The sequence below is a fragment of the Podarcis liolepis genome (genome assembly GCF_965112155.1).
Source record: "Podarcis liolepis genome assembly, chromosome: 14".
In the NCBI taxonomy this organism is placed as follows: Eukaryota; Metazoa; Chordata; class Lepidosauria; order Squamata; family Lacertidae; genus Podarcis; species Podarcis liolepis.
The window spans coordinates 25,484,143-25,507,885 of record NC_139569.1 but is presented as its reverse complement, the minus strand read 5'-3'; the positions used below and the strand labels follow the sequence as shown (position 1 = coordinate 25,507,885).

The following is a 23,743-nucleotide window of genomic DNA, read 5'->3' as shown; positions in this document are numbered from 1 at the left end:
TCTTCTGCCTTGTTGCTCAACTTCCCTGTCAAAGACCAGCTCTTGCAATCCCTAGTTTCTGCATGATAGAAACAGCATCCAAAGAGCAACACAGAGCTCTGTTTCCCCAAATGTGTCCCATTTGCCATGCTAGCCAGAAAACATCCTTGGTGCTCTGCCAGGTGAAGTGTGTCCTGCTGAGCTTGATGAGAGGCCAGGTTGTTGTGGGCGGCAGGTTTTTTCCCCAGCGTCAGGGATGCCAATCCAGTGCTCCCAGCTGACGCTCGCAAGCCACACCTTAGTTTCAACAGCTGAGTGAGCAGCACAGGTGGAACAGCTGCTGGAGGGAGGGCTTCAAAAACCCCAGGAGATGTTCACCTGTCTCCCACAGCCTTGTCCTGCATCAGACCATTGGGTCCTTCTAGCTCAGTACTGTCCACACCGACGGACAGCAGTGGTTCTCTAGGGTTTCAGGCAGGTGTCTCACCCAACCTTACCTGGGGACTAAACCTGGGACATTTTGCTTGCATTTCCCTTTAGTTCTCAGTCACACCATCAGGCCTGCTGCTGCTGCTGCCGCCTTGGGCCCATCTAGCTTCCTTGCCTACCTGGAGCTTTTCCCGCAGTCTCCTGCTCCTCTGTTGCCCTACATTCCCATTTTACATTTCTACTGGGGGATCTTCATGGACCCTCTGCAGTGTCAAGAAGTCAGAGCAGCAAATACTAGCTCTGATGGCATCTGTGAGAGTAGTTCAGTCCGTAGAGCAAGAGACTCTTAATCTCATGCTTAATTTGCCCCACGTTGGGCAAAATATTCCTGCATTGCAGGGGGTAGGACTATCAGGGGTCAGCAAACCTTTTCAGCAGGGGGCCAGTCCACTGTCCCTCAGATCTTGCGGGGGGCTGGACTATATTTTTTTGGGGGGGATGAACGAATTCCTATGCCCCACAAATAACCCAGAGATGCATTTAAAATAAAAAGACACATTCTATTCATGTAAAAACACGCTGATTCCCAGACCATCTGCGGGTCAGATTTAGAAGGCGATTGGGCTGGATCTGGCCCCAGGCCTTAGTTTGCCTACCCCCTGGACTAGATCAGTGGTGTCCAAACTTTTTTCAAAGAGGGCCAGATTTGATGAAGTGAAGGGCCATGAGGGCCGACCAAAGTTGTTAACCATTTTTTAGGGTTGAAGTTGTTGAGGTTTTTCAGGACTTTACCCCAGGAAATAAACAGCCACAGGGGCCAGATTAAACTGACCAGTGGGCCGGATTAAGCCCCCAAAACGGACTTTGAATATGCCTGGACTAGATGAAGCTTGTGGTCCCTTCCAACTCTACAGTTCTGTGATTCTATGTAGATTCAAGCATTTGTTTTCATCCCCCTGCCCCATGAGATGCTTCTTACCTGTATTGAGAAAGACTGCAGGGAGGATCCATTTACCCCCCCCCCCACAATCGCAAAGCTTAACCCAAATTTTAAAATCTGTGTACATCCTTTCAAACTTCGAGATCTTCAGATGTTGAGAGGAGATTCTGAGGGATGAGTTTTAAACCTGCTGCACTTTCAAGGCAATTGTGCCTCCTGCCTCTGCATAGTGTAGGCTAAAAACACAGAACACTGCTAAACAATTTATTTTAAAGACATGTCTCTGCCTTAAAAGCCTGAGAAGAGTCTTGTGGCACCTTAAAGGCTAACAAATTAACAATGGCAAGAGCTTTTGTGGAGTACATGCCACTATATCAGGTGTATTAAATCATATATTGAGTTGCAGGTATATAGTCACATAAGGGGGGGGGTTGGAGGGAAGGGGCATTGTCAAGAGTGAAGTCAGAAGGAAATGAATGCAGAAAGGGACAGGCGGTGATAATGACATTTTTAACAATGGTCATTTATAATCTGCCTCTTTCCCTTTTGCAGGAGACAAAGGGGACACCCCCTTTTGCACACGTGTAACCCAAGGCTTGTTCTGCTCCCGAAAACAGCCATTGCTACCAACGCCTGACAAATTCTGCCACAGGAAGGGGCTGTTGGTTGAAGCTCCCTTAGCTCTGCCTGGGACTTGAGTGGGTCTTGGAAGGCACTCGCCTCCCATTGGCGAATGGAGGACAGCGCCCTCTGCCCATTTCACTCCACCTGTGGCATCTTTTGAGCCAACGCCGTCCTAGATCGCTATGGATCCACCAGCAATTACTGGAGAAGACAGAAGCTCGCCAGGTAAGGCACAGGGAGGCTGCGCCTAGACAGATCAGCTGGGTGGGCATAGCTCAGTTTGCAGACAGGCTCGATGCAGTCATATCCTGCATGGCGAAATTGGTGGTGGTGAAAAACCAGGACAGGTCCTAAGATGACTCTCCCTGATCCATTTCCCCTCTGGCAGTTATGCCTTCCAGGCTCCCTCCTCGCATGGAGTGATCCTGGATACAAGACTCTCACCAGTGGCGTGTAGAAGCAAATTAGGAATATAGGAAGCTGCCATACTGTCAGACCATTGCTCTAGCTCAGCATTGTCCACACTGACTGGCAGCTGCGCTCCAGAATTTCAGGCAGGAGTCACTCCCAACTCCACCAGGAGATGCTGTCAAGAATTGAACCTGGGACCTTCTGCTTGCAAGGCAGATAACTCTGCCACTGAGCTATGTCCCCTTCCCAATTCTGAGGTGCGGGTGCGCTCCAGCACAGGTTCCCTTCTAAGCCTACACAACAAAAAGGTGCTTTTGGCCTGGGCAGACACAGTGGCTTGAATGCCCAATTCTTTCATCCCTTCCACTTTGATTAACTTCCAGCCTGTGGAAGTGATCTGGTGGACCCAAAGGCTTGCTCAGTTATTCTGCAGCATTTCTGTTGGTCCTAAGAAAGCGGCTTTGGGATTTTCTTAAACTAGAAGGTGCGCTTGAACCCTTGGCCGTGCGTGCTGATGGAATTGATTCCCCCCTGTGCCTGCTTAGCTTCCGTGAGTGGGGACCTCTCTCTGAGAACAGCTTCTGACTTAATTGGCATGCAGAGGATTGGCTGTGATCTGGGAGAAGATGTGGTTGTCCCTGCCATGGAATTAATGGTGAGGCTTTGGCTCTGCTCCACTCCACCGCTGGATCTTGCCAGATATCCTCCCCTTCCTTCTTGTCCGTTCGCCCCGCGGGGAGGGATGGAGGTGGGCCCTTTGCCACCTGAGGGCCTGCAAGAATGGGGCAGCTTCCTAGTCTGCCAGCCCCCCAAGCTCCTTGGCTGCTGATATCTGCCAAGGACTCAAAAAATGCCAGTCCCAGCTCTGCCAAAGGAGCAAATCAGGGCTGGGATGGTCTTACAGTAGTGCTGTAGACCCAGCTGAATGGGCTTCCTTCCAGCAGCAGAGCATATATCTATGCTGCCTAGGGTAGGTGCGCTCCCAAGGGGGACATGGTGTGGAGGGTGCCCTCCCAGGATAGCCACTTGGTGTCTGGAGTGACGTGCATGCCCTGCAGCCAGAGGCGGAGCGAGCAGCACACGAGAGCGGAGTGCGCCACCCGTGGTGGACATTCAGCGCGCTGCCCGCCCGTAACTTCCAAGCCTCCCCCAAGCTGTCAAAACTAACTGGGAAGGAGGGAATGCTGCCAACAGAGTGGCACAGCTCCCCCACTAACCCCATGGCTCAGAGTAGGCTTGTCACCCCCCTCAGTGAGGGCACCCAGGGCGGTCTGCCCCCACAGCCCCCCCTTCCTACGCCCCTGCTTCCTCCTGCAATCATCTCTCTTTCCACACCAGGGAGATGGGTGAGGCGGAACGTGTCCTCCATAATTTTTCCACTTCTGGCTTTTGAAAATGTGTAGTGCCTCTATGCAAGTCTTCCTAAACTGGACAAGAGCCGTAGCCAGCCCCCCCCCCCCACACACACACTGCTGTTTGTACAAAGAAAGAAGCCTAAAGATTCATCCTGCTGGGTCAGAGTTTGCCAAACACATGCAACGGCAGCTGATTTTGCAGGTGCTCTCCACAAAAGCAAAACTGCGGCCAATTGTAGCACAGATTCTGCATGCCCGGCAAATGTTTCCTTTACCTGGTCACAGCACATTGCTTCTGGCTTCCGCAACTGGCTCCCTGCCACTCAGCCAGCCTGCCAGGCTGGAGATTGCAAATGCCTCCCGATCGGACTCCGTGCGCCGTCCGCAGACACCCGTTCCGCTCCCTGGGCCTGCAGTGCCCATGACCAAGGTGGAGAGGCCTTTCTTCCCAGCCTCAGGGAGCAGCGGGTCTTAGCCTGGCTTGACTTTGGTGCAGTCCCTGAGATGACAGCATGATTGGACGCTGCTGCCTTCTACTGAGCTGGACCTTTGGTCCATCTAGTTCAGTAGTCTCTACGCGGAGGGCTCATCCAGACTTCCTTTTGTGCTTCGTTTTTAGGTATGGGCCCATGTTTTAAAGCTCCATCTCCTAGCACTTTATATATTTTTATTTATTTTTGGCCCTGTTGCTTTCTCTGTGAAAACCTGCTCTTTACAGCTGAAAATAAATCCACATAAATCCCAAATTGCCGTTCAGCGTTAAAGCCTGTTTTCGTGGGGGAAATGTCATGGCAAACCCCGCACCCCCCAAAATGCTCAGACATGGACTGGGAAAGTGTGGAGCAGTACCTAGAAATGAAGTGTGGATTTCATTTCACTTTTAATTTGTATCCCACCTTTCTATATGGCAGTACCTCAGTTCTCACACGCCTTGGTACTCAAACAACTTGGAACCCAAACACTGCAAACCTGGAAATAAGTGTTCCCTTTTGCGAACTTTTTTTCAGAAGCCGAACGTGCTCCATTTTGAGTGTTACGCTGAGGTCTGTCTGTTTTTGCTATTTATTTTGTGTCTTTGTTTTTGCGGCTTTTTTGTTTTGTTTTTGTGACTGTGTGGAACCCAGTTCAGCTACTGATTGATTGATTGATTGATTGATTGTGTGCCTGCAGTACATTGTTTATTGCTTTCATTTTATGGATCAATTGTCTCGATAGATAGTAAAATTCATGTTAAATTGCCGTTTTAGGGTTTGTTTTTAAAAGTCAGGAAAGGTTTGATCCATTTTGCATCACTTTCTATGGGAAAGCGTGCCTTGGTTTTGGAACGCTTTGGTTTTGGAACGGACTTCTGGAACGGATTAAGTTTGAGAACCAAAGTACCACTTACTATAAACAAGGTGAAGAAACAACAAAATAGGCAGCAAATATCACACACCTAATAACAATTGGACCCAATACAAAAAAAGTCGCAGTAACTTTAAAATAAACAACATATATCCAATAAAACAATATTCAGCAATCCATTGGAATTATTGGGTGAGCCCTGACAATGGCAGCTCTCCAGGGTTTCAGGCAGGGAGACTCTCTCTCCCAGCCCCACCTGGGGATAGAACCTGTGCCCTTCTGCATGCAAGGCAGCTGCTCCTCCACTGAGCTACGGCCCTCCCCCTTTGCCTTGTGCTTTTTCACAAGCCAGCTTGCATTTTCTGCACATGCCGCCGTCAGGTTTTGCAGTGTGTGCGTTCATGGTTGGGAAAATCAAAGGCACCCAGGAAGTGTGCTGGTGCTTTGCCAAAGGTAACGTGGGCTCCTGGCCACCTCTCGTTAGCTACACAGCATCCCCATTTGCCCTCTGGGGAGATGAGTGACTCATCCGGGAACAAACACCCGCGCCCAGAGCGCCTGGCATGGCAGCCTTTGCCTAGCAGAGTCTGAGTGTGTTTGCTTCAACCTGAGTTCATTCTTCTCTAATGGGGTTTGCATACAGAAGAAGAAGAAGAAGATGGCCCCTGGGGGAGGGGAGGAATCTCCACCTGGCTCTATGAAAGAGCAATTTGGGGCAGGGCAGCGAGAGATGAGGATCTGCAGGAGACCAAGGCGGGATTCAACTCCTGATTGTTCAGCAACAAAGATGGTGAGCATTATGGAAAAAAACAAGACCTCTGAGGAACAGGTGAAGAATTGGGTGTGTTTATCTGGGAGTTATCCGGCCTCTTCTGTGGTGATTCCCCATTTGTAGAGCTCTTTCCCCAGGGAGGTTCACCTGGTGCCTTCATTACATATCTTTAGGCGCCAGGCAAAAACATTCCTCATCTCCCAGGCATTTGACTGAGTAAACATGGCTTTTAAACTGGGAGAGGAGGTTCATTTTTGTTTGTTACTATGTATTTTTGTGTTTTTATATTGTAAACCACCCTGTGATCCTTGGATGAAGGCCGGGATAGATAGATAGATAGATAGATAGATAGATAGATAGATAGATAGATAGATATCTGAGAAGATGAACAGTCCCCACCTGGAATCTTATGTCCAGTTATGGGCACCATAGTTGTAGAAAGATATTGACAAGCTGGAAGGTGTTCAAAGAGAGACCAAGTTAATCAAGGTCTGGAAATCAACATTCGAAATTCACCAGGTATCAGGCACATTTTGTACCTGTGCTATCGGCCACTTGCAACCAAGTGAAGATGTCCGGATGCCAGGATGGCACCTGACCTCTCCACCATCTGGAGGTGCATTCCTGGGGATCCGGGGATCTTGACCCTTTTCACACACTAGCAACACATCTTGTAGAATTCTATCCATTATATTTTATCTGCACAATCGGAATGAATTTCAGGAGCCAAAAATGTATTATTGAAAATATGACTTTCAAGCCATCTGGCCCCAAAATGGCAACTAGGCATTCCATTTTGGCAAATGAAACCTTGGTCTGAGGAGCCATTTGGGTGCCTAGCTTATATCTCTGAGTTTCTAACACTGCTGGAAACCAAGGCCGTTGAGGAATGGTTGAGAGAGTTTAGCCTGGAGAAGAGACTGGGAGTTGATTTGATAGTCATCTTCAAAAATCCACATGGAAGATGACACAAGCTTCTTTTCTGCTACTGCAGAAGGTAGGATCAAGCCAATGGATTCAAATTGCAGGAAAGGAGATTCCGACTAAACACTGGGAAGAACTTTAAGATCCAAGACCTTGTTGCCTCCTGGGCTAACATATCAGAAATGGACAAGAATGGGACCCTGTAAGAATGAAAGTCCCCACAGCTGCTTCTCTTCACAAGGTCTTCTGTGCCCCATCAAAGAGAACGGAGGAAGCTGACTTGCTTCCATCTAGTGCAGTATTGCGAACACTGACTGGCAGCGACTCTCCAGTGTGTCCGACAGAGGACATTCCCAGCTCCACTTGGAGATATTGGGGATTCAACCTGGAATTTTTTTGTATGAAAAGCAATACTCTACTTCCACTGAGCTATGGTTCTTTCCTTTAAAAGCAACAAAAGGTTCCAGTTCTCATTGTTCTAAATAAAGGGCTGATTTAAACCAGGACATAGAAAACTGAGTGAGACCACTGGTCCATCTAGCTCCATATTATCACTTGGGAAGACAAGCGAACTCATGCCAGTGCAATGGAAGAAGCAAAGATCACCAGTTTCAAAGCAATGATTCTTCAACATCAACTTCGTTAGACTGGTCATGTTGTGCAGGTGCCTGCTTATTGTCTTCCAAAGCAACTACTCTATTCCAAACTTAAAAATGGAAAATGTAATGTTGGTGGTCAACAAACTAGACTCTCTCAAGGCAAATCTTTAAAAATCTAGTATAAACACCGATAACTGGGAAACACTGGCCTGCGAGTGCTCCAGTTGGGGAACAGCCTTTACCAAAGGTGTCATGGACTTTGAGGATGCTCGAACTCATGACGAAAGGGAGAAACACGCTAAGAGGAAGGCACGCTTGGCAAATCTTCACCATGATCCACTGGCAGAGGAAGGGGGTGCGGTTCACCCCGGGTGTCATCACTGAGAGGAGTGACATCGCCCTGCCACCCCCATGGGATGCGTCAACCCTGTGCTCGCTACCACATCCCTATGGGACACTCGCCACGCCACCCCCGTGGGCGGCTCGCCCCACCCCCAGGTGTATAGCATGTGCGCCGCTCCGGGTGCCAGAGCAGCTAGCTGCGCCTCTGCCATGATCAACTCCTGCCCAGAAACCTGTCGCAACTGTGGAAGGACATGTGGATCCAGAACTGGCCTCCACAGTCACTTACAGACTTGCTGTTAAAACCGTGTTCACGGAAGACAATCTTGGCTATGAGTGATCACCAAAGAAGAAGATCTGTGCAGCCTGGCAGTGACTCTCCAGGGTTTCTGACAAGGGACATTCCCATCCCTACCTGAGGATGCCACTGAGGACAGAACCTGGGACCTTCTGCATGCCAAGCAGGTGTCCTGCCACTGAGCCCTGCTGGCCTTGCTCAGATTAGCTCTGGCTTCATCTCTTAGGGCTTACCCACATTTTCCTTTCCTCTCTACTTTCCAGCCACGGTCTGCACTTGAAAGCTCTATGTCTGAGTGTGTGTGTCCCCCTTTGGTTTCCCTGCGAAAACCCACTCTTTAAATCAGAGCAAATGGCAATCCAATTCAGCTTTAAAGAGAGGGTTTCTGCAGGGAAAGCTCTGGAGCAAAAATGAAAAAGTGTGCTTAAAATTGCAGGCCTGTGCCTGGAAAGAACAGGGCCAAAGGTCAGTGTGGATGAGCCCTTACACCTTACAAACCGTTGTCTAAGCACTCGATGGGTTTCCCTTTTCTCTCTCGTTTTGACATTCCACCTTGGGATCGACCGATTCAGAAATATGCATCCTTGGCATGCTAGAGGAGTACAAGGCGTGCCTTTTAGGACTCGCGAGGCCAATGCAAACTCCGCCGCAGCCCTCCATCGGCAGAACAAAATGTACCGATGGTATCTTAAAGGCAAAAGTATTTGAAAAACATAACCTCTGGTCCTGCCCCTGCCAGGCAGCTCTTTCTTGCCTGGGAGGAATCTTCCTCCTTCAGCCTCCAGGAGAGCAGAGGCTTGCTGGGGGGTGGGGGCAGCTATGTTCCTTGCTTCCACTGGGCAGGAGGGAGGGTCTCTAGAGACCATGAAAGCTGCACCCCTAACAAGTCACAGAGGATTGGAGCTTGGAATCATTTGTGTCCTCCTGCAGCTTCTGAGACCTGTCGCCAAACACGGGTGAAAGTAGTTGGGAGGGGATAAGTGGAGGGGGTGGGGGACACAGTCCAGCTCTTTTTCCATACCCTCCAACATTTCTCCAATGAAAATAGGGACATCCTAAGGAAAAGCGGGACATTCCAGGATCAAATCAGAGGCTGGGACGGCTTCTCTAAATCAGGGACATCCCTGGAAAATAGGGACATTTGCAGAGTCTGTTCTTCCTTCCTCCCCATAACTCCACCATGTCTGCTTTGTGCCTGAGACCAGTTCCGGGTGACCTGTTTACCGGCCATTCATCTTGTTTCATTGGCACAAAGTTGACTGTTTATCGAGCATTCATTTGTAGGGAGGTTGCTTTTGAGTTGCCCATTTGGACTTCTGGTTGGCCACTGTGAGAACAGGATACTGGGCTAGATGGTGGCCTGATCCAGCAGAACTCTTCTTCTGTCCTTTACACAATGTCAAGCAGTTGTTAACCTACACTTTCCATTCCCTTTCCCCCTCGCCTCCCTTGCCGCAAAAAGTTTGGGATTTTGGGGATTGCGCAAGAGCACCCAACCCACTATTTTAACTGTGCAACCTGAATTGGCTGGTCTACGATTAGCTCCCCTGGAGAACAGTCTGGAAGCAGCCTCAGGAGTCCCTGGAAGTGTTGCTCTGGCTTATGGCACCCTAACTCCCTGGCTCTTCATCGTGAAGGCTAAAATGGCAGGCCGCGCCACCACTGCACAGGGAATTGGTTTTCTGTGGCAGCCAGGCCTTGGCAGGCCATAGTCTGCTCCCCTGTACAGATGGTGGGAAAAGAGCTTTGCCCATCTGCATGGGTTTGCATAGATGGAGAAAGGAGTGGCAGGAATATCTCCTGCTTTCCAGAGAGCAAATATGAATCATTCTGGCAAAATCTAAATCCAGGGTTGACCAAAACATTTGGTGCCTTGAGTGGAAGATCCACATGGCACTTGACTTCCTCCTCGATGACTCCAGCAGGGGCCCCAATCCACCAGGCCTGGCACCACTGTCCGGTTCCCGTTCATTTCAATGAGGTTTATGGAGAACAAATTCCTGGTAGATTTTTCATACTCCCCTGCTCCGGTTCTGACCCATCTCCATCCCTGTCAAGGACCATTTATTTATTTAGTTATTTTTTATATACTGGGTTGTACTTAGTTATTTTTTATATACTGGGTTGTACTTCAAAGGAGACTCTAAGTGGTTTCTACCAATGGGGGTTGCCCAGTTGGTGTTAACCCATGACAGGGACTTTTCAGCAGTGGCTCCCTGTTTAATAGAATGCTCTCCCACATTGTTGACTTTCAGAAGGAATATGAAAGTATTCCTGTTTACCTAGGCCTCTGATGGTGGAAGGACACTGTCCTTGGCAACCCTGAGATCCCTGAACATTTAAAACTAATTTAAAAATTAGGTGTTTTAAGTGTAACAGCTTTAGAATGTGATTTTTTGAATATTTTTAACTGCTCTTGGAATGCTTTTTTAAAAAATGTTTTGTTATGGGTATGATCCTGCCAGGGTTTGAAATTAGCAGGGCACCGGGCGCATTTTGCACCCAAATATCCTCCATTTGTGAGCACCTCAAAAAGTCTGGGTGCCATTTTTTGCGCCTGGCTGACACTCAAGGATTACTGAAATTATGTGCTGTGAAGACTCAAAGTATATGTTTAGACACTATGTTAAGGAGTTTAATAATAAAGAGTAGAGTGTTTTGAAAAAGTATGGTCCCAATACTTTTATTGTAAACACAAAATTAAACACGTATTCACAATTTCTGTTAACAATGTGATATTAACAATGTGTCACTTATGTGAATTGCATATTAGTTCATGCTTATGAAAATAATAAATTAAAAAGTGTTGCCTACCCCCCCACCCCCGCAATGGCAACTAGACATTCTGTTTTGGCACCCAGGTCCCAAGAGCCATTTGGCTTCTAGCTATTCTATCCCAGTTTATAACACTAGTTCCCACCCTTGTAAAATACATGCATCAATACATAGTAAAATAATACTAATAATACTAATGAAACAAGCATCATAGGGGGAGGGGCCACAATAGCAGCTAGCAGGCCTCTATCCCATGATGGGGACTGGACGATGTCTGCTTCAAACCACAAACCCTGAACCGTTTCCTGTAGTGCCAGGTGGAAGATGCCAACTTTGCATTGCATGGCAACTCTGGGTGTTGTTTTTTCAGACGGTTTTTGTTAACGGGCTCCTGTTTCCTCCAATGACAGAGCCCAAAATGACCCTGAAGAGGTACTTTGTGAAGGCTCTCCATCGCCTCCAGAAGGGTCCCGGCTACACCTACAAAGAGCTGCTGGTCTGGTACTGCGATAACACCAACACCCACGGGCCTAAGCGCATCATCCGCGAGGGACCCAAGAAGAAAGTTATCTGGTTCCTACTGACCTTGCTCTTTGCCTCCCTGGTCTTCTGGAACTGGGGGTCCCTCATCCTAACATACCTGAGCTACGGCGTCTCTGCCTCCCTTGCCATTGGCTTCAAGACCATGACCTTCCCTGCCGTCACCATCTGCAATGCAAGCCCATACAGGTGAGCTGCTTCAGGACAAATGTCCTCGGACTCACCGCGAGGCGGGCATCCAATATTGCAGTCCAGCATGGGGGGTGGAATCTCAGCGGTTCTCAACCTGTGGGTCCCCAGATGTTGTTGGACTACAACTCCCATCATCCCTGACCTCTGGCCTTGCTAGCTAGGGGTGATGGGAGTTGTAGTTCAACAACATCTGGGGACCCATAGGTTGAGAAAGGCTGCTCTAGACAGTCTAAATCAGGAGTATCATTGCTTCTCCAGTTGCCATCACCCCCCAGGGATGGGGCTTGATGGTGGGAGTTGGAGTCCAACAACCCACAGCTTCTGCACCCTTGATCTAGAGGTTTGCAGCTGGTCTGCCGAGTGGTGATAATAATGATTTTATGATTTGTACCCTGCCTATCTGACTAGGTTGCCGCTGCCCATCTGGGCAGCCTTGTCTGAAACAGGTGTTATGTGGGCTTTCTAGTTTGGGGGAAAAAAGGCAAGTAAGGCTGTGTGTGAGACAGAGGTGCATAGTTGTGGCTCCTGTATTGCAGGGGGTTGGACTAGATGACCCTGAGGGCCCCCCTCAAGTCTACAGTTCTAGGATTCTATAAAGCTTTGTGTGCTGTGGGACAAAGTGGAGAGGGAGAACTTCCTCCCTCGTAATACTAGAACCCAGCAGGGTCACCCAGTGAAGCTGTATGGTGGTAGATGGAGAAAGGACTTCTTCATACGGAGCAGAGTGAAACTATGGAGCTCCTTGCCACAGGAGGCAGTGATGGGCACCAACCTAGATGGCTTACACAGATTAATGGCTACTAGCCACAACAAGTAGGTTCTCCCAGTGGTGTAGTGTGGTGTAGTGGTTAAGAGCGGTAGTCACGTAATCTGGGGAACCAGGTTCGCGTCTCCGCTCCTCCACCTGCAGCTACTGGGTGACCTTGGGCCAGTCACACTTCTCTGAAGTCTCTCAGCCCCACTCATCTCACAGAGTGTTTGTTGTGGGGGAGGAAGGGAAAGGAGAATGTTAGCCGCTTTGAGACTCCTTAAAGGAAGTGAAAGGCTGGATATCAAATCCAAACTACTACTACTACTACTACTACTACTACTCTTCTTCTTCTTCTTCTTCTTCTTCTTCTTCTTCTTCTTCTTCTTCTTCTTCTTCTTCTTCTTCTTCTCCCTCCTCCACAGTTGGAGGCTGTTTTGCCTCCGAATCACACTGATTTCCGGGAATCACAGGTGGGGAGAGGAGTGCTGTCATGCTTATTTCCAGTCTGTGGGCTTCCCATCGGGTCATCTGCCTGGCCACTGAGAGTAGAGGACCCTGGACTAGATGGGTCATTGGCCTGATCCAGCAGGCTCTTCTTATGTTCTTAGGTCAGTGGTCCTGCCTGGGGTGGTTTCCCATTGGGGCAGGATGCTAGACTAGACGATCCCCCTCTGGCCTTATGCCGCTTCCAGGTCGCTCTTTTGTTTTTATGTGCTAAATTAGTTGGGATTAAGAGATGCCACTTGAACCCCAAAGGGCGGCAGCTCCTGAAGTCTACCCACATGGCTGCACCTGAGGAGCCATCCTCCCTTGGGCAGCATGGCTGTAGGATCTGCTGCTCTCCCTGCTTGCAAGGGTTATCCTCTGGAATGCTGCAGAACAGACTTTTCATTCTGGGGATTCCTGTGCATAAAAACTATCTGCCTTGGACCTTCAAAGGCAAAAGTTCATGGTCAGCGTACACACCACCAGTTGGAAAGCAGTTGGCACCTGTGTGGCAAGAGCAGGGATGCCCAGGGGAAGGTGTAATGTTTTAGGGCAGACTTTCCCCCCCCCCAGCCCTCCAGGAGTTTGGGGCTACAGCTTATACCTTCCACATCTTGTTATGACTGTGCTGGTTGGGGCTGATGGGAGGTTTGGGTAAGCCTTTCTCAAGGGTCATAGGATGGAGGATGTTGGTAATTTAGCTGGAATTGGCAGCTTTTAGAGAAAGTCAGAAGTGGGAAACAGCATTGCAAAAATGTGCCTATGAGAAGAAATTTGCACCACGATATTGTTGCATTTTCATGACATTCACAGGCGAATGGGGAGAACTAACTAAACTGAGGGATGGTTGCTTTCCAGATATTCCAAAGCAAAGCCCTACTTGCAGGACTTGGACAACCTCATTAAAGCCGCCCTTGGACAAATCCTGCAGCCTCCCAACGAGAACATGACTGTGTCTAGCCCAACAAACTCTAGCCAGGATCTGAACATGCAGCTGTGGAACCAGATCCCCCTAATGCTCATTGATGAAAGCAACAAGACTCATCCAGTCATCTATGACATCCTCGGAAACCACTCCTCTTTTGCAAACCTAGATGGCAAGAACTGCAAGCTGGCCTTAAAGCTGGTAAGGGGAGGGGGGCCCACGGGACCAATGGAGGTGGGGGGGGGACCAGCAGGTGGGGAGGGGAGGTGCACCACTGAGTCATCCTGCTCTGCCCCAGGTGAAAGAGGGGGAACACTGGGAACATGTCACCGTGTGACAGAGAAATTCTTCATGCAATGCATAGTTGAATAATGGAACTCCCTCCCGCAGGAGGAAGTGATGACTACCAATTTGGACGGCTTTAAAAGAGGGCTACACAAATTAATGGAGGAAGCTAATAGCCATGATGGATAAGCTCTGCCTCTATATTCTATATATGGCAGTGCCTCTGAATACCAGTTGCTAAAAGCCACAGGAACCAAGTGTTGCTTGTGTGCTTAGTTCCTGCTTGCAGGTTTCCCACGAGCCACAGGGGTTGGCCACTGTGAGAACAGGATGCTGGACTTTGGCCTGATCCAGCCAGCTCTTCTTAAGTCCTTATGAACCCTGGATGTCTGAAACCGGAAGCAAAGGAGAAGAAGCTGCTGCTGTCTCTAGCCTTCCCCAAAGCTGTTTTTGGCCCTCTTTGTTGCACCTCCATTCGAAGGGGTGGGTCCGTCATCTCACCTAGTCAGGTGCCTCTGATAAAGCCACAAGCAGGCAGCAGGGGGGAGCTAAAAAAATCAGGCAATCCCTGCAGTGCTGGATCAGGCCAAAGGGGGGTCAACCAGAAGCAGCAACAGGAAGAATCCACAAGCAGGCCCTGAGGGCAACAGGAGATCCTCACCTGCAGTTCCCAGGTGCAGCATGACCCATAGCCATTGCTAGCTGACTCCTCCATTCATTCATTTGAAACCTCATTAGAACCCAGGAAGCTGGACCGCTGGTCCATCTAACTCAGCATCGTCTGCACTAACTGGCAGCAATGGTGCCCCAGAGTTCAAGGCAAGACTCCTAGACCTACCTGGAGATGATGTCAGAGTCTGAACCTAGGACCTTCTGCATGCCAAGCAGGTGCTGTGCCTCTGACATAGGTCCCTTTTCCTGTGACTCCAGCTGCCCCTGAACATAGAGGTTCCATTTAGTGATCTCTTCTGCAAAAACGTGCCTCCTTTTGCTTCTCTCCCTCACCACTCTCTAATTCTGCTCAAAGTGCACCAATAACGGCACCAGTTGCACCTACCGGAACTTCACCAGCGCAGCCCAGGCAGTGACCGAGTGGTACGTCTTGCAGTCCACCAGCATCTTGTCCCAGAAGACAGAGAGAGAGAGGATTGAGATGGGCTACAAGGCAGAGGAAATGATCCTGGCCTGTCTGTTTGGAGCAGAGCCTTGCAATTACAAGTAGGTATCTGGGGGGACCTTGCCGTGTTTTTGTTTAACTGAAAATCTTTAAATGAAGCGAGGTACCGAACTTTGTACGGATATCAAATGCTGTGGAACAGTGCTCATGTAATAATGTAGTCACAGCATTTGATATTTTCATTTATATACATTCATTCGAAATAAGATGAGTTTATGAAGCAATTCTATATCCTCCCACCATGCTGACGAAGAATTCTACAAAACAGTAGTCTAGATCCGGAATCACTGTTCAGTGTTGGACATCATATTTGCTGAATACACAAAGCTTCACAGCTCATCGTACAAAGTTTGGTACCTCGCTTCATTTAAAGATTTTCAGACTTTGAGACTAAAGATTTCATTTTGGACTTGTTATGGTTTGAAGGAATTCTATAAAAGATTGTTTATTGCGTATGTACATGGTCATCATGTTGCCTGTACATTGCCAACGTTCTCTTTGCAACACGGGTTTGTTTGATTCTGAGCTTGAGCAGAATGGTGGGGGCAGCTGCATGAAAAATCCAATGCACAGCAGGAAAGGAGTTACCCTGAGCCCAGCAGAAGAGCCCAGCTGCTGGATCAGACCAGTGAGGCCCAGGCTGGTCCAGCATTCTCCTAGCAAGCAGCACCCGGCAGCAACAGCTCTCCCCACCTGCGATTCTCAGCACATGGTACTCAGAGGCATATTGCCGCCAACAGTGGAGGCAGAGCATACCCATCATGGCTAGTAGCCATTGATAGCTGTGTCTCCTCCGTGAATTTGTATCACCAGATCTGCAGTACAAGATGACATGTGCAAGCTATGAAATGTGTGTAAGATCTGCAGGGAACTATCAATAATTTCCATTCCTTCCTTGGCTCAAATTGCACCCCAAATCCAAGGGTGGTACTGCACAGTTGATCCACAGCAGACTCCACCAGTCTAGGGCCTTCCAGCTGATATAGACTATAGCTCCCATCAGCCCTTGCCAGTGCACCTGGGAGTTGTGGTGCAAAACAGCTGGAGGGTGCCTGGCTGGCAAAGGCTAGAGCTGTTTCCTAGTTCAGAGGAGATGGCTGGGTGTGTGTGCAGAGGATGGATTTAAGGAGCTGTCCCATCCTGCTCCACCCCACTCCCACTGCCGCCTTCGTGCTTCTTACTGGCACCAATAGCCTGATTTGATTTAATTAAATTTCTAGCCCAGTCTCAAGGTTTCGGGTGGATTACTGTCTGAAAAATGACATTCAGTGTACTGGAATCAGATTTTAATAGACCTAAAATCCTAGACCCTCAGAAGCTTAGAGGCCAGAACAAATAAGACCAGTTTGCAGAATCACTGAAAGGAATGCAAGTCTTGGTCAGCTTCCAATGGACAATCTGCCGCCGCCGCCACCTCTGCCCCCACCTTGAAATGGACACAACTTTTGGCCCAATATTTCAGCTGCTGCATGAGTCCCATCCAGCAGGAGAAGCAAAACTCTCTTTTTGTTGGATTGGCCAAATGCTTGGCGTGTGACCTTTCAGATTACACAGAAGCCTTTTTCAGACGCAGATGATCATTGCCAGAGGAATCATAATAAAATTTAAGAGCGATGTTCCACGTCCAGGCTGATGTCAACCTGGTAATGTTGCATGGTAATGAGAAGGATTTCTGCTTTTGTATACAAGGACTAAGAATTAATCAGCGATCTGGTCTTGCTTGGGACACTGAAGAATGCTTCTGTGTAGCTGCAAAGTTTGCTCGCTGCCTGCATCTGAAAGATGAGGAATGGCTTGGCTTGCTCTGTAGATGGAGGGTTTTCTTTCCCTGTTGCTGAGTCACCCGTGTCCAGTACATTGCGGCTAATTATCAATCAGCAAACACTTGGGGCTATTTAATTAAACCAGGAACAGATTGGTTAACAGATTGGTTATCAGAGCCCCAGGCTAGGCGGGCTGACCTGGGCTTGCTGCAGTCAGGCTCACCTGGCCACTGGCCAGAGCTCTGGAACTCACAGAAGCACAGGACTCATTTCCTCTCTCCCTTAGCCGAAACAAGAAGGGCCTCCTACTGGCTCCCAGCACATCTGTCGCCCGGCACTGTGCTCTGCCCACATTGGCTATGACTGCAGCTCCTGTCATACAAAAGCAACGCAGGGAGGATCACGGCCTCCTCAGCCCCTGTCCTTGTTGCACAAGTATCTCCTACAAAGGCGGTTCAAAGAAGCCTCAAAACCGCTCTCTCTGACTTCCCCTTCGCCCCACAAGCTTTGGGGCAATGGAGTAGACATTCTCCTGATGTGCAATGGCAGATTTGGCCAATGCCCCATCTAGTCCAGCCTCCTGTTCTCACAGTGCTCAACTGTGTGCTGTGTGAAGGACTTATCTGTCCAGAATCTTCCAACATTCCACTTCCATGAATTCTGCTGTTAGGAGAGAGGGAGAAAACTTTGTGGGCAGATCCTGTTTTGGAGTCAGACTTCCACAGGGACAATTCTAGAACTGGAGGGGTCTTGGAAGAGGAAGAGGAAGAGGAAGAGGAGGAGGAGGAGGAGGAGGAGGAGGAGGAGGAGGAGGAGTAGTTTGTATTTGATATCCCGCTTTATCACTACCCTAAGGAGTCTCAAAGTGGCTAACATTCTCCTTTCCCTTCCTCCCCCACAACAAACACTCTGTGAGGTGTGTGGGGCTGAGAGACTTCAGAGAAGTGTGACTAGCCCAAGGTCACCCAGCAGCTGCATGTGGAGAGGCGGGGACGCGAACCCGGTTCACCAGATTACGAGTCCACCCCACCCCGCTCAGTTGATGCTGCAAATGCAGAACAAGAACTTCCCTGAACCCTGGCTCTCTGTCCTGGGCTTGTGGAGTTCCAGCAAGGGAGAGTCCACGCTCCATCTCAGTTCTTTCTCAGGTCAGGGTCAAATTGCTCTTTTCATCCTCAAGATGACCTCTTGACTTTATTTGCTTGCACAAAGCTGGCACAGTGGTTGGACTCAGCCCGGTCTTTACTGAGTGTTCCCTCTAATTTGTTTATGGGGTGGTTACACAACAAAACAAATCCTTAATCCTGGTTTGCAGGCTTCCATCAATCACCCCACACTTTTCAACGTATTTACCCACCATTTAAATAACTGCAAAAGTCCTCTTTTCTCTTTTTTCCAAGTGGACGTTGTGCCAGGGAGGCAGAGCACTCAGATCCACCTTAATAGCACCAACCTAAAGCTCTTGTCTGCTCTTGAATCCCTCCTGCAAAATGGCGACACAGCCTAGAGGCCCCCAGTGCGTCTTCTGCTGCCCTTCTGAGATCTATCCTGTAACTCAAGCCCACTTTATTTTGCCCAAAGGGCACATTTCCCCCCTCTTCCATGGGACAGGTATCCCTACCTTCTCCCCAGCCTCCCACAGTCTCCTTCCTTGGAGGTTTCTAAGCAGAGCTTGGATGGCCACCTGTCAAGGATTCTTTAGCTGCGATTCCCTCATCACAGGGGGTTGGACTAGATGACCTTTGGGGGTCCCTTCCAACCATCCTATGATTCTATTAAATATGCTCCAGTTCCTTCAACCTTCCCTCACAGGACTGGTTTTCCATCTTCACTGCACTTCTCTAAAGCTCTTTGTTGGCGTCCTTCAAGCGTGGTGTCCAGCACTGGACCCAGGAGTCCAGATGAGGCTGCTCTATTGCAGAACAAGAACTGAATTCTCCCCCCCTTGACCTGGAAGCTGTCTTTCCATGGAGGCAGCCTAAAGGGGCCTTGGCCTTTCCTCCAGGGCTGAGCCCACCCCGCTGCTTCCCATCATTCTGGCTGAGAAGGACGTTCTCTTTGGAGTGACGTCTGGGATTTCGCTGAGAGCCACCCCCTCACCCCCCTTCCAAGTGCCAAAAGCCAAATGTCACCCGACTGGCGCATCTCTGACTTTCCTTCTGCTCTACTTGGCTCTTCGCTCTCTTGTTTGCAATTTGCTTTTCTATCCCAAGGCCTGTCTGTCACCAGACCTCTCAGGTTCTGTTTGTGAGGACCAGAAATCAGGTGAGCAAATAAGTTTTGCCTGACGACATGCACCTGACCTTCAAGGCAGGCCCTGCTCCTTTTGTTGTCAAGAAAGGAGAAAGAAAACCCCTTTGGCCAAAGGCCATCAAGATAGCAGTTGACATATCTTTTTAGCCCTTTAGGATGTTTTGATGGGGCAGGTGTTGCTTGTAGCTCAGGGAGCTTGGTGGGAGAGGGTGGGGTTGCCTTCTGCTGCAGTGTGTGGTTTGGGTCTTTGGCTCGGGCGTTTTTGAGAGCTCCCCCTACCCTCCTCAACTGGTGCCTTGATAATATGATGCAGAGTGAGGTGGTGGCTGCTGGCTATGATCATTTACAACCAGCTTTTTTGGCACTGATAAATACAGACAGGGGACAGAGGAATTAGCAGTGAGTGATTGATTGATTGATTGATTGATTGATTGGTGGATGGATGAATGGATGGATGGATGGATGGATTGCATTTATGCCCCACCTTCTTTCCTCCAAAGAGCTCAAGGCGGCATACATAGTTCCAGTGCTTTTATTCTGGCGGGACGCAGGGGTATGCATACCCCTAAACATTTTGTGAATCTTTGTACTTTTGTCCATTTACTGTATTTATTTTTCCCAATTCGAACTATAAAATGGTGGTTTTCTTGAGACAAATCGAGAGTACCCCTAAACATTATTTTTTTTAGAAAAAAGCACTGCATAGTTCTCTTCCCCCACATTTTATCCTCACAACAACCCTGTGAGGTAGGTCAAGCTGAGAGGCAGTGACTGGCCCAAGGTCACCTGGTGAGCTTCATGGCTGAGTGGGGATTTGAACCCTGGTCTCCCAGGTCCTGGTCCAACATTCTAACCACTACACTACACGGACCCCCAGTGCAGGAGTGGAAGACCCAGGCTCAAATCCCGCTTCTTTATAGGAGGTCATCCTGATCTCTCAGCCTTTATTTGTCTGGACAGACAGGAGAGGGCATTTTGGACATTGAAAGGTTTGATGCAAAAAATAGCAAGTTTTTGTTTCTGTTGGCTGTGGCAGAGCGGTCCTCAAAATGGGTGGAACTGCACTTCACTAAGTGTGAAAAGGGGCAACAGGGGGTTGGGACTGGAGGTTTAAATGGCTATCGTGCTCTGAAAACCTTGGTATCCCTGAATCAAGTTCATCAGTGTTGTTGAATGAATTAAACTAGTTTTAATTGCATGTTGAATAAACACACATTCCTACTTCACAGGGGGTGTGACTGTTTTAAACTGTATTAGGTTATTATCTCCCTTACTGGGTCATGCAAACCACTATTCTGAATAATGCTTTATTTGGGGTGGAGGGGACTGGAGAGGAGTTTAGGGAACCAAGGGGGCGAGACCCCCCCCCAAAAAAAATGTTTGGAGACCACTGGTGTTTTAGGGTCCCTCCCCAGAAGGTTTTTGTTTTGTTTTGTTTTGTTTTTTGCAAGCCAAGTGAACTGCTCCCTTCCCAGATGTGCGCCCCTCTCCCCCTTTCTCACCTGGGCTTTCTTCTGCAGGAACTTCACCCACCTCTACCACCCGGACCACGGCAACTGCTACATCTTCAACTGGGGCGTGGAGAAGAAGCCACTCATCTCTTCCAATCCTGGCGCAGAGTTTGGTAGGTAGCGCAGAAGAGGTGAAGGAGCAGCCCTGACATCTGGCTTTGCTTTTCCCCTCCAAATCTCAATGTCCTTGCAGGTTCCTCTGGGTAGGAAGGGGGGGCCCTCTGGAGTCTTAGGGTGCCATCATGAAAAGGGGCCTGATTCCCAGGCCTCCAGGTGGAGGGAGTGATGGGGAAAGCACCTGCTGTTTAGCTGGGCATTCCTAATCTCTTCTAGGCCCCAAAGGTCAAGCCAGGCCCAGTCTCCTGGCTCAATAATAATAATAATAATAATAATAATAATAATAATAATACTTTATTATTTATACCCCGTCCATCTGGCTGGACTTCCCCAGCAACTCTGGGCGGCTTCCAACAAAATATTAAAATACAGTGATGCATCAAACATTAAAAGCTTCCCAAAACAGGGCTGCCCTCAGATGTCTTCTAAAAGTCTGGTAGTTGTTGTTCTCTTTGACATCTGGAGGGAGGGCATTCCACAGGGTGGGTGCCACTACCGAGAAGGCCTTCTGCCTGGTTCCCTGTAACTTTCCCAGCCCTGTGACCTTTTCACTGGAGATGCCCAGCAGAGGCTTGAACTAATGCTCTGCCCCGAAGCCATGCAGTCCTGCAAGGCCTGTGCATGGCAGGCAACCAGCCACCCCAACAGCAGGGCCGGCTTAGGACATTTTGTCCCTGGAGGCAGAAGAGCCAAGGGAGTCTTCCCTCCCAGCATGAAAGCATGTCCAAGTTATTTTGCCACCTGAGGCCCTGGTGGCTCTCTTTTTTCCTGCCTGAGTCAGCCACCTCCCTCTGCCTAATGGCAGAGCCGGCTTTGCTCCCTAGACTGCAAGAGACCACAGAGTCCTCCCCAGGCCAGGCCAGACAGAGCCAAGCCCTCTCCTCTCCAAAGGTGCCTGTTGCAGCTAGAATGAGGCTCAGGTGGGGACTCTGTGTCTCTCTTTTTGCCCACCCCCCACTGCCGATTCCAGCCCCCGCGCTGCTTGCTGGGGGCCAGAGGCTGACGACTGGTCTTTGCTCCCTTTGCCCAGGGCTGAAGCTGATCCTGGACATCAGCCAAGACGACTACATCCCCTACCTCACCTCAACGGCCGGGGCCTGGCTGATGCTGCATGAGCAGAAGACCTTCCCTTTCCTGAAGGATCAGGGCGTCTATGCCATGTCTGGGACAGAGACCTCCATTGGCGTCTTGGTGGTAGGTGCCTGGCATGTCCCAACTGTTCGCAGAACTTGGGGTGGGGACGGGAGTGGCTGAGACTCTCTTGGGTCCAGCCAACTTGGGTCCAGCCAGTAGGGAGGTGGGACTCTGCTTTGTTGTTGTTTAGTCGTTTAGTCGTGTCCGACTCTTCGTGACCCCATGGACCAGAGCACGCCAGGCACTCCTGTCTTCCACTGCCTCCCGCAGTTTGGTCAAACTCATGCTGGTAGCTTCGAGAACACTGTTCAACCATCTCATCCTCTGTTGTCCCCTTCTCCTTGTGCCCTCAATCTTTCCCAACATCAGGGTCTTTTCCAGGGAGTCTTCTCTTCTCATGAGGTGCCCAAAGTATTGGAGCCTCAGCTTCAGGATCTGTCCTTCCAGTGAGCACTCAGGGCTGATTTCCTTAAGAATGGAGAGGTTTGGTCTTCTTGCAGTCTCCTCCAGCACCATAATTCAAAAGCATCAATTCTTCGGCGACCAGCCTTCTTTATTCTCCAGCTTTCACTTCCATACATCACTACTGGGAAAACCATAGCTTTTACTATATGGACCTTTGTTGGCAAGGTGATGTCTCTGCTTTTTAAGATGACAGGACTCTGCTTTAGGAAGACTCAAACGCCAAGCCTTCCTTGGCCGAAACTCCTCCCCACCCTGAAGCCAAACTTTATCCAGCAAGACAGAAAATCAGGGTGCCTGTTTCAGTACACCTAAAATCCAGTTTCACCAAGAGTCGGGGCAAGAGGGAGTGTCCTTCCTTCTTGCTGTCCTGCAATACCAGTTCCTGAGAACCACAGGCAGGTGCAGAAGGTGCTTGTGTTCAGGTCCTGCTTGCAGGTTTCCCATTAAGGCATCTGGTTGGCCAGTGTGAGAACAGGAGGCTGGACTAGGTTGGGCCCCTTTGGTCTAATCCAAAAGCAGGTCTCTCCTCCTGCTCTTATGGCACTGTCCTCTGCCGGAGGCAGTACGCCTATGAATACCAGTTTCTGGGAATCCCAGGTGAGCTGAATGCTGTTGCTTGCACAGGAGGCTGGATTAGATGGTCCTCTTTGGCCTAGTCCGGCACCCAGGCTTTTCTGATGTACCTACTTTGCTTGCAAGGCTGCGTTCACATGCTCCTGTTTATTCTGCATCCAGTGTGCTCCCACAACTGGTTTGGGAAGAGGCGTACACATGACATTAGCCAATCCATACCTATCCTGCCATTTCCTATGAAATTCTGCATTATGGTGCACTTCCCCACAAAACCAGCTTTGATCTTAATGAAAAAAGTACAATCTCGCTCTGTTTTCAGCCCAGGGAAGTGTACACAGCCTAAGACTTCAGGAAAACATACAGATGTTTCTGGTGTCTTCTTAATACATTGGCGCAACAAAACAGAGACTTTTGCATGCAGGGAGCAAATTCCCCTTCCTCTCTTCATTTCAGGGCAGTGTCACTGCCTTTCAGGGATCTGGTGCTTCTTTTATGGGGTGGCAGGAGAACTGAGAGCAAGAAGCAACTGTTCAGGGATCCCGCCTGCCCTTAAGATTTCTTTCTTTCTTTCTTTCTTTCTTTCTTTCTTTCTTTCTTTCTTTCTTTCTTTCTTTCTTTCTAGGATGAACTTGTGCGGATGGGAGCTCCTTACAGCGACTGCACAGTGAATGGGTCAGACATCCCTATAAAGAATCTGTATCAAGACTATCCTACTTACCAGGTAATGATTTCTCCACTTCACTCCAATTGTTAATTTAGTCTTAATTTATCATTGTCAT

The 23,743-nt window shown here is 49.2% G+C and overlaps 1 protein-coding gene across 3 annotated transcripts in view; it reads left to right on the top strand.

The window, feature by feature from the left end:
• SCNN1B (sodium channel epithelial 1 subunit beta) overlaps positions 1-23,743 on the top strand; it is a 36,758-nt gene that overhangs the window by 3,270 nt on the left and 9,745 nt on the right. For all 3 annotated transcript variants that reach the window (XM_083474044.1, XM_083474045.1, XM_083474046.1), the window contains exons 2-8: positions 1,901-2,197; positions 11,203-11,521; positions 13,620-13,887; positions 14,999-15,189; positions 20,685-20,788; positions 21,823-21,986; positions 23,587-23,685. In XM_083474044.1, coding sequence (XP_083330170.1) covers positions 2,155-2,197; positions 11,203-11,521; positions 13,620-13,887; positions 14,999-15,189; positions 20,685-20,788; positions 21,823-21,986; positions 23,587-23,685 — 1,188 coding nt within the window. In that variant the 5' untranslated portion in view covers positions 1,901-2,154. The remainder of the gene's footprint in view (positions 1-1,900; positions 2,198-11,202; positions 11,522-13,619; positions 13,888-14,998; positions 15,190-20,684; positions 20,789-21,822; positions 21,987-23,586; positions 23,686-23,743) is intronic.